Below are 16,793 nucleotides of genomic sequence, written 5' to 3'. Positions count from 1 at the left end.
AGATTCCACATGGACCTGAACTCATACGATATTGGTCTTTCTCTGGCTGACTTAATTCATTCAGCACCACACCTAGGTCCATCAAGGCAATTTATTTTCCCATCCTCTTCCTTTTAGTCTGTGTGTGTCTTAATCTGAAGTGAGTGTCTGTAGGCAGCAGATGTTAGGGCCTTATTTTCTTATCCATTCAGCCACTCTGTCTTTGGTTGGTGCACTTAATTCTCTTTCATTTGAGATACTTGTTATAGGAATTTAGTTATGACTATTCTTTATTCATGATTTTGATACATCTTTTTTTCTTTTTAAAGAATTCCCTCCAGCATTTACTTCAGTCTGGCTTCGTGTGGATAAATTTCCTTAGCTTGTTTTTATCTGGGAAGTTCTTTGTCTATCCTTTCACTCTAAATGGTAGCTTTGCTGAGTAAAGTATTCTTAGCTGTAGATCTTGGGTTTTCAACACTTTGTTGAATATTTTGTGCCAATCCCTCTGCAAAGTTGCTTTAGAGAATAATCAGCTGCCAGTCATGGGTGCTTCCTTGTAGTTAACTAACTGGTTTTATTTTGCTGCTTTTAAGATTCTTTCTTTGTTTTTTAACCTTTGGCATTTTAATGATAAGGTGTCTTGGTGTCAGTCTCTTTGGGTTCATTTTTTTTGTGGGACTATCTGAGCTTCCTGGGGTTTTATGCCTATTTCATTGGCCAGGTTAGCAAAGTTTTCCATCATTATTTATTCAAATATATATTTAACTTATTTTTTTCCCTCTTCAGGTATTCCCATGACACAAATGTTGTTACCCTTAATTTTGTCCCATAGCCTTCTTAAATTTTTAGTATATTCTTGGTTACTTTTTTCTTTCTTTTCTGGTTGGATTTCCGTGGCTTTCCTATCCTCTTTGTCTGTGTTTCATTCCTTTTCTTCCTCTACCTCTAATACTCTTCATCCCAGATAATGAGTCTTCATTTCTGACTGGTTCCATTTTATAATTCTTATTTCTATGTTTATGGGTTTTTTTTATTACCTTGTTAAAGTTCCCAGTGAATCCATCTACACTACCCCTAAGTTCATAGAGCATCTTTATAACCTGTGTTTGAAACTCTGCATCTGTTAGATAGCTTTACTCTAGAGCTCTGTTCTGTTCTCTCATATGGTTTCTGCTGCTTTGTCTTCCCATTTTGGCTGCCTTTCTGTGCCTGTGTCTCTGTACTAAGCAAAGGTCCTAAGTGTCCTGATCTTGTTAGAATGGCTTTGTGTGGTAGGTGACCCGCAGTCCTGAGAGGGGATCAGCTGCAGGCCAAGTTTAGCCCCAGCCTGGGCCCCTCTGTGTCCACCTGTTAAGATTCAGCAAGCAATCCTAAGACACTGTATTGATAGTGGCCACAAGACCCCACACCAGAAATCGAAGTCAACTGCCATCTGTATGAGTCTTGGTGCTGCTGTGCAAGGAGCAGTGGACTCCCTGAAGATAAACTTGGATGTGGCTTGGCTGGGGCTATGATTTGGGGGAAGCAGGCTTTCAGGGAGTCCTCTAGGCAGAGTGACCTATGTTACCCAATTTGATAATGTCTCAGTGGTGCTGCATCTGCACACTGAGAAGGGGAAGAATGGCTCAACAGAGCAACAGTGGATGCTGCCAACACTTCTGCCTGGGAGAGACCCTGGCCTCCAGCCCTCACTTCCACACATCAGTGGCCCCCTATAAGTCCCTGCTGCTCCTTGAGTAGCTGACCTGGTGCTGGTGCTCAGAGCGAGCATGTCTACCACCACGAACCATCACTAGTTGCTCACAGGGCCCCATAGCCTCTGTCCTACACAGCCACTTGGTACCAGGCAGCCTTTCAACCTTTTCTACCTCCAAATGTCTTCCTAGTTCTAAGTCTTCTGCTCCTATAGACCCCCAGTGACTCTGCTTGCTGTTTGCTCTGTGTTTTTGTCTCAAATTTGATGTGGTCAATAGCTTTTATCATCTACGCCATTTTGCCCATGTTCCCCTGTACCACATCTGTTGAAGGACTCCTCAGTTGTTTTCATTTCTTGGACACTGAATAATGCAGCAGTGCACATCAGTGTGCATATATCTTTATGGATAAATTTTTTCTAAAGTATATTTGTAAAGTAATAAAAGGCCCAAACTACTTGACATTCTTCTTGGTAAGTTGATCCATATATACATATATACAGTTCCTTTACATTTTGCAAACTTCTGACTAATTCTACAATATTTTATTTCACTTTTAGGATACCACTGTCTAATTGTTTTTGCTTTGAAAAGACCTCAGCTTTCAGCTTATCTTGACCAATAGTTATATTAACCGTGTGCCCTAATATGTTACCTTAATCTGTACATTAATAACAAAAATATATAACTAAAATTTTCACATAGGTTATTTTTGAAGAGAGAAAATACTAACAATAACTAGATAGATAAAATCAAGCATAAATAAAACTATGTAATACATTATTAACCCAGAACTTTCAGGGGGATTTTTTAAAAGATGGATAAACAAAGTTGGATCAAACGAGGGGACAGAATTGCAGTCTGTTGCCAATAATAGCTGCCCGGTGGTGCATGCAAAGCCATTTGGAATACAGTCATTTTATGTGACAAGCATCCTAGAAGAAGTCATCATGGCATCAAAAATGCCCTTTCAGGTCATCTGTGTTGACTTTTTGATGTCAATGGCTTATTTTCGGTTTCTTTAGCCGTAATGAATTAGCCTCCCAGATGTTTCTATAGAATTGTGGAAGCTTATTTTATGGAAAATATTAATTATATCCCCAGATTGTATCTTTAAGTTTAGAAATGGCTTCAGTTTCTGTCTATATCTACTGTTTAACAACTATGGTTAAAAATAAAATATGAATACGGTATCGTTGGCAAAAGTAAAGTAGAAAGAACCAACTGAAAAGTTTTTGCAAATTATTACCCTTTTTTTTAAAACCTTTTTTTTTTTTTTTACAAAAACTTTTAAACACATTACAAGTTGAAGAGGATAATATACCGACACCCATGGTTATATTTTGCTCCTTCAACAATTATCAATAATTACCAGTCTTTAACTGGTAAAATTATCCCATTTTTTTCAGAGTATTTGAAAGCAAGCATCCTAATATTTATTCATTAATGTCAATGTCTGATGACTTCTTAAAAACATGACAGTCTTCTTGTCAGACTTAAAAATATTAATGATAATTCCTGATTCCCATATTGTGTTCAGTTTTTCCTAATTGTCTTTTTAGAGTTGGCTTGTTTCATTTGGTTATATCTTTTAAGTCACTTTTCAGTTACAACAATATTTGCTCCCTTTTTTTGGAAATGATGCATGCCACTTATTTGTTGGAGAAACTGAATAATTTTGGGTAGAAATTGGTGTTAAGTACCAGTTGTTGATTTTTTTAAAATAATTACTGGTCATGAGGGACAGACCATATTTTATACATAATAGTAGGTGGCATATGAATACATAATATATGATTAGTAGACCAGCAAGAGGTGATAGTATTGTAAAACCTACTGACATCCTAGAACTCTAGGCTTACTGGTAAGTTTTTAAGAAGATAACATTATTCCTTCATTAGAAATTGAATATATTCCTTTTTATACAACAGTACAAACCTAATTTACACAATTGTGTCTGAATTCATATGCCATTTTACTTATTCTGCCCTGAAAACAGAATTATAAAAATGTACTTCTGTGGAACAGATTCTAATAGATCAAATGTATTTCTCTTTAGCATACAAACGACTGGATGGTTCCACTGAATGCTGTAACAATCACAGCCTCACAAATGTGTGCTTTTCTTATATAAATAATATTAATAAGCATTTGGTAAGTTTTTGTGAAGCAGTTTTGCATGTCTTATGTAATTAGTACAAAATAAGTATATAGAATTAAAATAGAATGTATAACATCTCTTTTACTCTGTTTTCTTTATATCACATTAAAATCCCTATACATATTTCTGTTATGTTTCTTCAATAATGTTAAATTTTTATAGTGATAATAGTGTATTTGGTCAGATCTCACTGGAATCTAACTTTAGGAGGTACATATCAATGTCATTTTTAAAACATAACCTACATTTGTAATATGCTAGATAACATGAAAAATCTTGAAGGAAAGTAACTTGAAAACACTTTTAAGTGTTTTTGTTGTTGTTTATAGCATGCATGTCTGCCTGTCCGGAAGGCAGTTGAAGACAACCAAGTTTGTAGAGCCAATAAAGATTGTAAAAAAGATTCAAGCTTCTGTATATGGCCTTCTTTAGAAATTCATAGTCGCTTAATAAAAGTGAAACATCCACCTCAAATCGATACATTGTACATAGGACATCCACAGAACCTCCAATATACAGGTAGGTAATTATATTGATTGACTTAGAAAATCATTATCACATATGAATGTTATACATTTAGTGCAGATCCTTGCATTGATTTTATTAATTTTAACACTTATCAAAGTCTGGTTAACTTTGTTCTCAAGCATTAAATGAAATTAAAGCAATAGGACCACTCTTGAATTTATAAAGCCAGCTGCAATTCAAGCCTATCCCTGCCTGTGGAATATGACAGATTTTCCTTTACCATCATTTGTGATCAAGTCAAATAAATTATTTGTATTAAAGTTTTTCCTATTTCCTCCAAACAATGGCAAAGACAGACTACTACAGCAAAGACTAGGATGAAGGATGGGACCAAAAAGTAACATGTATTTATGAATTTTATATAAATATAATTTCAAACCTGAGCCACCATAATTTTAATAGTGACAATATATATATAATTTCTTTATATGGCTGAAGATCATGTAATCTAAATCATTTTGTTGTATAACATTTTCTCTTCTTTTTAAATAATTGTTCGAATGCAACAAAAATAATATACAATTCGCCCATTTAAAGTATACAATTCAGTGGCATTTAATATATCTATAGTCACACAAACTATCATCTCAATTTTAGACATTTTCATCATTCCAAAAAGAAATGTACTTATTAGCAGCTATCCCCCGTTACTCCCAGTCATTAGAAGCCACTAATCACCTTACGTATAGACCTGACTCTTTGGGGTATTTCATATAAAAGAAATTATGTAATCTTCAACTTTCCGTGTCAGACTTATCTTACCTAGCTTAAATTTTCAGAGTTCATGTTCTAACATAAAATTATTTCATACTTTTTTTATGGCTGAATAATGTTCCATTATATCCATATACCACATTTTGTTTATCTGTTCATCACTTGATAGAAAGTTGAGTTTAATGCTACTTCTTTAAAGGCTTTCGGTGCATACAGCCTGGGTCACCCTCCTTATTTATTAGTATTACACAAAGTGGCTCTAGAATGCAAATATTAAATACAGCACAAATGAAAAATATGTCACCAATTAAAGTTATTCAGAAACTTGTACCATGGGCTGTACGTAATTACAGGTAAGAATTTTTAAATGTTTGAATAAAAACTAGATTATGGAATCTACAGACTGGAAGAGGCTTTAATAATCCCCCTAGTCTTAATCCTGTTTAAACAATGAAAAAAGTAACCTGCCGGAAAGATATTAGGTGGCATAATAATTTGAGTAATTGTGATTTAAAAGCAATGCTGCTTTGAAAGGGTAAAAACTCAGGTGAAAATTCTAGAGCATTTTTAAAGTCATTCTTCATATTGTGTAGTCACATACGATATACAATCAGCTTATTCTTACTCTAATCTCAAAAATAGGCGATTACACAGGTTTGAATTTGTGCATTACACTTTTGTATTAGATGTTCTAAAATAATGATTGTTTTTATATGGGAGCCAAATGGCCTGCCTGTGTATCTTTGGAAAGGGCTTTCTCACTTATTTTAAATGGCTAGCTCAATATTTGATGATTTTTAGAACAACTAGCTCAATGTTGATAAAATTCATAATGCTGTGACTTAGGTATGAATAATACTGTTTTTCTCTTTTAGTAAGCATAACTGGTTTTATCCCACGTTTCAACTTTCTAAGCATAGATCTGCCTGTGACTGTGGAAACATTTGTCAAGTATCCTTTTGGTGGGAAACATGTTATTTAGACAGAATGTTTAGCATATTTTAATGTATAAAAATGTATTTTTAAAAATTCTTTGTTTTGTAGATTTCACATATAAATTAAATCAGATTGTATTTGGCTTTCTCTGACTTATTTCACTCTCTAGACTTGTGTTTTTAATTTAACTTATTGGAGTGACATTGACAAATAAAATCACATAAGTTTCAAATGTACAAGTCAGTAATAAGTCATATGTGTGTTACATTGTGTGTTCACCATCCAAGATCAAATCTCCTTCCATCACCATTTTTTGACCCTCTTTACCCTGATCTACCTCTCCCTTCCCACTTTCTCTCTGGTGAACACTGAATTGTTGTCTGTGTCTGAGTCTCTTGTTTCTTTGTTATTTTCATGTTGCTCTCAGTTTTATAGCCTACATATGAGTAAAATTACATTGTTCTTAACTTTTTCTGTCTGACTATCTCTCTTGGTATGATTATCTCAACACCCTTGGCTGTTATATTCCATTGTATATGTGTACCACAGTTGCTTTATCCAGTCATCTATCAAAGGATACTTCAGTTGCTTCACTGTCCTGGCCTTATTTATTGGTAATGCTGCAGTAAAAGTTGGGGTGTATATATATTATACATAAATGTTTTCAAATTTTTTAAGTATCTACCCAGGAGAGGAATCGATAGGTCATATGGTAATTCTAGCCTTGGTCGTTTGAGGAACCATCATACTATTTTCCATGGTGGCTGTACCAATTCGCAGTCCCACCACCAGTGTATGAGGGTTACTTTTTCTCCACATCCTCTCCAGAATTTGTTATTACTTGTCCTGGTGTTGACAGCCATTCTCACATGAGTGAGGTAGTATCTCTTTGTGGTTGTGATTTGCATTTCCCTATAGCTAATGAGGGTATCTTTTTACATGTCTCTTGGCCATTTATGTGTCTTCTTGGGATAAGCGTCTGTTCAGGTCCTCTGCCCATTTCTTTTATTGAATTGTTGGGGGGGGTTTTCTTGTTAAGTTGTATGAGTTCTTTGTATATTTTGGACATTAGCCCTTTATTAAAGACTATTTGCAGATATCTTCTTCCATTCAGATGGTTGCCTCTCTGTTGTATTGATGGTTTCTTTTGCTCTGCAGAACCTTTTTAGTTTGCAACAGTCCCATTCATTTATTTTTGCTTTTACTTCTCCAATGCATTTTATTATTTCAGTTCTTATATTCAGGTCTTTGATTCATTTTGTGTTAATTTGGTTGTATAGTTACAACAATCTAGTTTCATTCTTCTGCAGGTGGCTTTTTTCCACCACTTATTGAAGAGATTTTTCATTCTCCACTATATGTTTTTGACTCCTTTATTGAAAATTATTTGCCCACATATATGGGTGGATTCAATTCTGTTCTACTGGTCTGTGTGTCTGCTTTTTGCCAACACCATGCCATTTTGTCACTTTGTAATAAATTTAAAGTTGGACAGAGTGTTACCTCCAGCATGTTTTTTTCCCCTCAGAATTGCTTTGGCAATTGGAATCTTTTGTAATTCCATACAAATATGAAGACTTTTTGTTCTGTTTCTTTTAAAACTGCCATTCAGTTTTTCATGCGAGATGCATTAAACAATGCATATAGCTTTGGTTAATAAAGTCATTTTAACTATGTCAGTTTTTCCAATCCGTGAACACAGAATGTCTTTCTATTTCTGTGTGTCTTCAGTTTCTTTTAGTAATGTCTTAGAGTGTTCAGTGTATTGGTGTTCACATACTTCATTAGGTTAATTTCTTGGTATTTTTTTTATTGTTGTTGCAGTTACAAAGGTGACTATTTCTTTTTATAAAAATTCATTGTTAGAGTAATAGGAACATTGTGTATTTATGTATATTGATTCTGTATCCTATAACTTTATTGTACTTGTCTATTATTTCTAATAGTTTTAAGGGTTTTCCATATAGAGAATTATGTTATTTCAAAGAGTTACTATTTGGAGTTTTTCATTCCCTATTTAAATGCTTTTTATTTCTTTCTTACCTGATTATTCTTCTAACACTGTATTGAATAATAGGGTAAGATGGATCAGCCTTGTCTTGTTCCTAATCTCAGAAGGAAAGTTTTGTTTTTCACCATTAAATATGGTCTTTACTATGTTGAGGTACTTTTCTTCTCTTCCCATATTATTAAGTGTTGATTATAAATGGGTGCTGTATTTGTCAAATGCTTTTTCTGCATCTATCGATGTGATCAGATGGTATTTATTCTTTATTTTGTTTATGTGGTGTATCACATTGATCAATTTACATATGTTAAACCATCGCTATGCCCTTGAATGAAGCCCACTGGGTCATAATGTATACTCTTTAATGTATTGTTGTATTCAATGTACTAATATTTTTAGGATTTTTGTGTCTGTATTTATCAGAGATGTTGGTCTGTAGTTTCTTTTTTTGTGTTTTCTTTACCAGGTTTTGGTGTCAGAGTAAATTTGGCTTCATAAAATGAGTTAGGAAGTATTGACTCTTCTTCAATTTTTTGGAAAAGTTTGAGAACTGGTTTTAATTTTTTTTTGAATGTTTGGTAGAATTCACAGTGAAGGCATCTCGTCCTAGACTTTCACTTTGGGGAAGTTTTGATAATTGTTTTAATTTCCATTCTCTTGATCAATGTGCTTAGATTTTTCTAGATCTTCACAATTCAGTCTGGAAAGTCTGTATATTTCTAAAAACCTATCTGTTTTTCTAGGTTATTGAACTTTGTATCATTTTTCATAGTATTCTTTTCTCTTTTTCTTTTCTTTTTTTTTTTTTTTTAAGACGAGGCAACCCTTGGTTGACCTCAGAGATTCCAAGGTCTTCGTCAGCGTACAATTCCTTATTTTTTATTTTTTGCACCTACAACACCTGGTCTTCCTAGGTGGTCTCCCATCCATGTACTAACCTTGCCCACCCTGCTTAGCTTCCAAGATTAGATGAGATCGGGCTTAAGTGTTGTATGGCTATAGACTTTTTCATAGTATTCCTGTATAATCTTTTGTGTTTCTGTGGTATTTGTTGTAACTTCTCTTTCATTTCTGATTTTTGTATATGTGTCCTTTCTGTTTTTTCTTTAGTGAGACTAGGCAGAGCTTTGTACATTTTATTAAACTTTCAAAGAACCATCTCTTTGTTGCATTAATTTTCTATTGTCTTTCTGTTTTCAATTTAATCTAATTCTGCTGTAATTTTTATTATTTTCTTCTGCTGGCTTTCAGCTTCATTTTTTATAATTTTTTTTTTAAGATGTAATGTTCACTTGTTTATTTGGGATCATTCTTATTTCTTGAGATATGACTGTGATGATATGAACTTTCGTTTTATTACCACTTTTGCTGCGTTCCAAAAGTTATGAAATGTTGTACTTTTATTCTCGTTTTCTTCTGTGTATCTCTTGACCTCATCTTTTATTTATTCTATGACTCAATTCTTAAGTAAGATGTTGTTTAATCTCCATGTATGTGTGGTCCTGGTTTTTTTCACAGTTGATCTCCAGCCTCAAAACATTGTGATCAGAAAATATGGTTTGTATGATTTCAACACTCTTATATTTTTGAGGCTATCTCTGTGTCCCAGTGTGTGGTTGATCCTTGAGAATGTTCCGTGTGCACTAGAGAAGAATGTATAAGCAGCTGTTTAGGATGAAAGGCTCTGTAAATGTTAATTATATCCAGTTTGTCTAATGTTTCTTTTAAGGTTGACATTATTAATTTTCTCTTTGGATGATCTGGCTATAGCTGACTATTTAGGCACCTGTTATAATTGTTTTTGTCCATTTCTCCTTTAGTTCTGATAGTGGTTGTTTTATATATATTTGATGCTCCATGATTGGGAGTACATATATTGATAAGTGTTAGGTCTTCTTGATCTATCGTCGCTTTTATTATTACAAAGTGTTTGTCATTGATTCTCATTACCTTTTTTATCTTGAAGTCTATTTTGTCAGATACAAGTATAGCTCTACTGCAATCCTCTAGATAAACATATGCTTGGAAAATCATTTTCTACCCTTTTACATATTTTTATGTCTTTGAGCTTGTTTTCTGGAGATTTATCACTTTTTTTCATGAGCTTCCTTGTCACCTTCGTTGTTCATGGTGTTTGACGGACTGTTTCTCTGCCTGGACATTAACCAGTGTCCCCTTCAGATGCCTTGATATGTCATTCTCTCCTACGTACTTGTATGCAGGTATAGTGTTACTTGTTGGAATGTAGCTCTTGAAGGCAGCGTATGGTTTTGTTTTGGTTTTTGATCTAATTTGTATTATGTGCCTTTCTAGTGGTGAATTCAGACCATTTACATTTAGAGTAATTATTGAAATAATCTCTATGGCCATTTTATCTTTTGATTTCTAGAAGCTTAGTGCCTTTGCTGTTTTTTTATCCTTGTGTTTCTTTCTGTTATTTTAATTTGTAATGTTTTCTGTTTTTTTTCTTCTGATCCCTCTCGTTTTATGTTATATGTCTCAGTTCTGGATATTTTATGTGTGGTTACCATTAAGTTTTTGAAAAGGAAATTTTCATATATACAGTAGTCCTTTTTCTCCTGCATGCATCTTATCTCCATTTTGCTTTGCAGGTTGGACCTTTACTCCATTCCTTTTTCTATTTTGTTGTCTCAAATTATTTGTATTTATGCTTAGTTCATTTCTAAGTTGCAGTAGCTATAGTCTTTTTTTTTTTTAGTATTTCTTTAATCTTTAGCTGATATATAATATCTAAGTTTATAATACCTTCTTCTTAATAAGGGTTACACTCTCTTGCTTCTGTCTGTCTGTTAGTCATCTTATAGTTTTGTCTTGTTGTTTCAAATAGAATGACCTCCTTCATTATTTTCTTTGAAGTAGGCCTTTTGTATGTCCGAAAAGTCTTTATTTCTTCTTCATTTCTACAGGAAAAGTTTGTTTGTTATATATATTGTTTTTTTCTAGTAGTTTATTTCAAGCATTTGAATATTTTCTTTCACTCCCTCCCTGCTTGTAAGGTTTGTGCTAAGAAGTTTGATGATAATCTAATGGGTTTTCCTTATAAGGTATTGTATTCTTTTCCATGGTGCCTTCAGATTTTTTATTTTTTTATTAATTTTTAAAATTTTAATATAATGTCTTAGAGAAGGACTTATTGGGTTGAGATATTTAGGTGTTCTGTTTGCTTCTTGGATTTGAGGATCCGGTTCTTGCCATAGTTTTGGAAATTCTCGTTAACTATTTGAATATTCTCTCTGTTCCATACTCCCTCTCTCCTCCTTCTGGTATACCTGTTCTTCTATTACTGCTCTTTCTGTTGGTGTCAGATAGTTCTTTAAGTTCTTTAATTTTTTATTCTCAAGTCTCTCTTCTACTTACAGCATCATTTCCAGATTTCTATTTTTGACATCATTATTTCTTTTCTCCATCTGGTCAGCTCAATTTCCTAGACTTGCTGTTTCATTCTTCATCTCTTTTAATGAGTTCTTCACCTCTCGTAATTCAGTTTGGTTCTTTTTTAGAGTTTCATTTTCTTTTAAAGTATTCTGGTTGTTCATTGATTTTGTTTCTAAGTTCTTTGACCTGTTGACCAGAATTCTCTTGCATCTTGTTGAGTTTTTTAAAACATGCAATTTTGATTTGTCTTTCATTTAAATCACATATTTCTATGTCTTTGAGCTTGTTTTCTGGAGATTTATTATCACTTTTTTTCATGAGCTTCCTTGTCACCTTCGTTGTTCATGGTGTTTGACGGACTGTTTCTCTGCCTGAACATTAAGGAATGTCCCCTTCTGATGCCCTCATATGCCATTCTCTCCTACATACTTGTGTGCAGGTTTAGTTTTATTTGTTGGGATGTAGATTTTCAGTTTCTTATAGTTTCAACGGGAGAGGTCAAGGGTGATTCTCATTCCACCATGCTTCTGACTTTCTCCATAATGGAGATTATTTAAATGCATACTAATAAATTTATAAACCCATTCTGATATTTCTACATACCATATGATTTCACCTAAAATATATTACAGAAAGGCAAAACTATATAGAACAAAAAATAGTAGTTACCAGAATTTAGAGTGAAAGAGAGAGAAATAGAGCACAGAGGTTTTTGCAGTCAGTGAAACCATTCCATTTCATATTAAAATAGTAGGTACATATCATACATTTGTCAAGACCTTCAGAATGCACACCAAAAAATGAACTCTAATGTAAACTGTGGACATGGGGTAAATACTGTAGGTTCATTTATCCTAACAAATATAACAGACTAGTGCAGGACAAAGGTAGTTGTGGATGTTGTATTTGTGTGAACAGGCAGTGTGTGTGAAATTTTTGTTCTTCCTATTCACTTTTGCTGTGAACCTAAAAGTGCTCTAATATAAAAGGTTATTACAATAAAAACATAAATGAATGACCTATGCTTTGGGAAGAGATTAGTAAAAGCAGAAAAATTGACTATAATTTATAAAGGTCTTTTGACTCACTGTTATATGGTTTCCACTTTTTTCACATTGTTTTCCTTATCTGGGTTTGACTAGGTATCTGATTTCCCTCTCAGGAGCTCTAGCTATTGTTAATGCAGTGCCCTGCTTTGCTTTGGATGGACAGTGGATTTTAAACTCTTTCCTGGATGCTACCCTTACCTCAGTGTTTGCAGACAATGATGTCAGAGATCTGATAGGGTTTTTTGTCTTGCTTGGTGGCAGTGTCCTTTTGGCTGCCAATGTGACCCTGGGACTCTGGTTGGTTACAGCACGGTAATATTTTCACTAATCTGATGGAATCTTTTGAATTATAGTACACTGCTATGTTATAATATTCAATGCCACTCAACACTTTACTGGTACAAAATATAAAGGTTTCTTAAAATTACATTTTAGCCAACAACTTTGAGCTCCATTTGTATTCAGAATATCCAAACTTTGGGGTGGGAGATAAGCAAAAGAAATGAAAGGTGTAGTTACTACTTTCTAGTTTTAAAGCGTGAACATAGATACATTAAATGCTTGTGGAACAATTTATAAACAAGTAAAAGTAATGTAATACCATTTTGTGTGACTACATATTGTGTTAAAATAGTATAGAAGGAAAGAAAATTGTGTGGAATTAATCAGGAAAAACATTTTTAAAAGGATCATTAATCAGGATTTGAAGGAGACCAGACTTAAACCAAGTGGAACAGTAAGCATTTTCTTGGCCTGTCAGTTTTTATCTTCTTTGAAAATTATTTTTAAACTTGATCATGTATTGTTTTCTGTTCAAAAAACTGAATCATGATTACAAATAAATTAAATATCTCCTAACATGAAACAGAAATTATTTGCCAAATGATGTGAAATAAATGAATAAAAGAGGAAATAAGACCTATGATGTCGACACATGTTTTACCCAACAATAGTTGCCTCTTTGTAATATGCTTTGTGTCATATGTAGTGTCATAAAGCAGTGTTAGTCCTGATAGTCACAATAAACTGCATGAAGTGTCTCATACCTGTAGTATGTGAGATAATGCACCTAAAGTTGAACAGTAGAAGTAAGTCAGATCTTCAGAAAGTGCACAAATGTATCCCTTCAACATTCCTTGTTACCATTTTCCATACAGCTTTGAAGCTTGAAAACCTTCCACCTTGACATTTTCTCTTGTGCTACTAAGGCCATATGAGGCCTAACCTCCTACATTCCTGATTGAAGAAATAAGAATCTTAGGCCTTGAGCTATGTTCTGTCCTCCTTTGTTGTTACCCTGTTTTGTTGTGCCAAATTATAAAACACCAAGTCTTTGCCTTCCATTTGTCCTTTAAGCTACTTTGAGGGTCCATGCAAGATTTTGTAGTATAATGAGAATGGTACACATGAGCACAAATATGAATTTGCCAGATTCTGGGATCAGACTCAAGCCTAAAAGAACCCCACCTGGTTCAAGATCTCTTAGAACTGAGATACAACCATAGCAATTTGGGAAATCAGTAAGCCAGTAGGAAGAAATCAGCCTTAGAAATATATTGGTATGCTATTTCTGTGATGAAAAATACATGCTACTTTTATACCCTCAAAGTAACTTCACTACGTTACAAATTTTCGAGTTACCTTTTTGAGAACATTGAGATTTTTCAAGCACTAAAACTCATAATCTCTAAGAATACCCTTTTAGATTTTAGTATAAAGTTGGAGGGGTGGAGGAATGGATGGATGGATGGATGAATAGTTAGATAACTGTAGATCTGTATAAAACTATATTTATGTATAATTTTAACATTTTATTAAAGCAGTTAATACCAGGACTGAAACTAGACAAATTATTGGTTTATCTAAGGAAAATAGTCATTTGTCATATTCTTAGTCATTATGGATCTCATATTAATAGAATAATAATTTTCAGATTTCTTCAGATATGTTCAGATATATAAGAAAGACATCATAAAAGAAAATAAATATGTATCTCTAGCTTGAATGTGCATCAGGGACCAGCTTTGCATATCTGCTACAATTCATGAGGTGTAAGTTCTTAATAAGTGTGGTTGTATTCATGATTAATATTATTTATTATATAGAAAAATATGTTTCCTTTTGAGTAAACTATAAAATTATTTAATATTTACTGTAAATGTATAACAAAAATAATTTGGAAAGTCTTTGGGGGCCTGTTGTATTCTTTCTTAAAATTGTTTTGGTTTCTGTAGAGCAATTGGAAAAATAGTTTTGAAGACTTGAGAAAGTGTTACTAACAGTTAAACCAAATCCTCAATGTTCTTTCTCTATGTTGTTTACATTTTACCTCCAGTCTACAAAGAACGTATATATTCTTTTCAGCATTTCAGTTTGAAAAGACTTACAGTTAAACTTGATTTTTTGATAATTGTTCTTATAGGTCATTGTCCTAAGAGTAAGCTATAAATATGTGCTTTCTGGATATGTGGCTCTCAAATCATTTGTCCTTAGATACTTATTAGAATACCCACATACTGATGGTACACAACTGTTTTTTTCCATGTATTATTTGACTGTGCTGTAGTTTGGTCTTAACTTCAGCTTTAACTTGATGATATCTTAATTATTAAATTTGTTACCAATAAGGAAATGTGTTCCAGAATCTTAGCTTTAATATTTTCAGTGCTTTTTGTGCTTTTAAAAATTTTTTTGTTTTACATACAGTAACATCTTAATTACTTATGCATTGCTAATTCTAAAAGCAGCATTCAACTTTCATTTAAGAAATTCTACTTAAAAGTGTGTTTGTCTACGAAACAGATTTTTTTAAAAAATGATGTTTGTATGCTCTAACTACTGGTTAGGAACTGGCCTATTTATGAGAGGACTGTTACTTTCCTCCAGACTGTGCCTGAGAGAGATCTTTTGTAAGTTAGTGTTTGTTTTGGGAACTCTCAAATAAATAGGTTAAGTAAGGAAGTAAAATCAGTAAGTAATTAAAGTATTTTAACTATTACACTCATTAACTTCAGGTCTAGAACTAGAAATACATATACATATATAGTCCTCTACAAATACATATTCTCTCTGTTGCAAAGAATATCAATACAGATAAAATAGGCTGATAATTTAGCATATATCTTGATACATTAAACTGTTTTTCCCCTTTTGTTCTCTGATTTCATTATACTACAGTTAGGAACAAGAATACTAGATAATATAAATTTTTTTAATTTTTTTTAATTTTTATCAAACTCCCAGTACATGTGTACTTCAGTAAAATTTAGTTCTTTCAGTAAATGAGCATGTAATAAAAAAAGTGAGAAGAAAGAATATGTTTTTTAATAACCGTATTGTATAGATGTAGATGTGAACAAAATCAACTCTGTCCTAGACTTCTTTCAAGCTCGGACATTTCACTAATACCGGTCATTAGCAAGCATATCAAAGCTTTTTAGTTAATGATTATCTACCTCCTTAAAATGTGGCCATCCAAACTAATGATAGTATCGATCATAACCAGTCATCTATAACAAGGTATGAAATCTGTCTGTATTTCATTCTTTGTCCCTCTGCCTTGTCACTCATTAGTTTCTGTGTTAAACTATTAAAAAAAACTACTATAATGGGTTATTAGTTGAGAATTATCAGTGCAGAATTGTTGAGTTATCTGTTTCTCCTTGACACAATCTCCCCATGAAATGACATTCTAACTTTTTCATTGCCTATTTGGATGCCTTTTGTTTCTTTCTTTTCCCTGATTGCACTTGTTAGGACCTCCAATACTATATTGAATAACTGTGGTGACAGTGGATAGCCTTATCTTTTTCCTGATCTTAGAGGGAAGGTTTTTAGTTTTTCGCCATTAATTGTGATGTTAACTGAGGGTTTGTCATATATGGCCTTTACTATGTTGATGTACTTTCTATATCTATTTTATTAAGTATTTTCATCATAAATGATTGCTGTATTTTGTCAAATGCTTTTTCTGCATCTGTTGATATAAACATTATTTCAATACTGCTCTACTAGTTCCTGGTACACCAAATTATGTTTGTCTCTCTGTAACTTATTTCACTAAGCATACCCTTAGGTCCAACCATGCTATTGCAAAAGGTAAGATTTCATTCTTTTTATGCCCAAGTAATATTCCATTGTATATATGTACTACAATTTTTTATTAATCCAGTTGTCTGTTGATAGGCACTTAGGTTGCTTCCATATATTTGCTATTATAAACAATGCTGCAGTGAACATAGAGGTGTATGTATCTTTTCAAATTAGGGTTTTGATTTTGCCAGATAAATACCCAGAAGTAGAATTGCTGGATAACAAGGCAGTTC

At 33.1% G+C, this 16,793-nt stretch overlaps 1 protein-coding gene across 3 annotated transcripts in view; it reads left to right on the top strand.

Moving 5' to 3' along the window:
* The window catches only part of LOC107507194 (membrane-bound transcription factor site-2 protease-like), a 37,545-nt gene extending 21,173 nt beyond the window's left edge, over positions 1 to 16,372 (top strand). For 2 of the 3 annotated variants that reach the window (XM_016138232.2, XM_016138233.2), the window contains exons 8-11: positions 3,736 to 3,830; positions 4,167 to 4,356; positions 5,955 to 6,030; positions 12,562 to 16,372. In XM_016138232.2, the coding sequence (XP_015993718.1) occupies positions 3,736 to 3,830; positions 4,167 to 4,356; positions 5,955 to 6,030; positions 12,562 to 12,784 (584 nt within the window). In that variant the 3' untranslated portion in view covers positions 12,785 to 16,372. Of the gene's footprint in view, positions 1 to 3,735; positions 3,831 to 4,166; positions 4,357 to 5,954; positions 6,031 to 12,556 lie in introns of all 3 variants that reach the window. The other variant, XM_016138234.2, reaches the window with a different exon arrangement.
* The last annotated feature ends 421 nt before the right edge of the window (positions 16,373 to 16,793 follow it).

The sequence above is a fragment of the Rousettus aegyptiacus genome, unplaced genomic scaffold (genome assembly GCF_014176215.1).
Source record: "Rousettus aegyptiacus isolate mRouAeg1 unplaced genomic scaffold, mRouAeg1.p scaffold_m13_p_19, whole genome shotgun sequence".
Lineage (NCBI taxonomy): Eukaryota > Metazoa > Chordata > Mammalia > Chiroptera > Pteropodidae > Rousettus > Rousettus aegyptiacus.
This window is presented reverse-complemented; position numbering and strand designations above follow the sequence as displayed.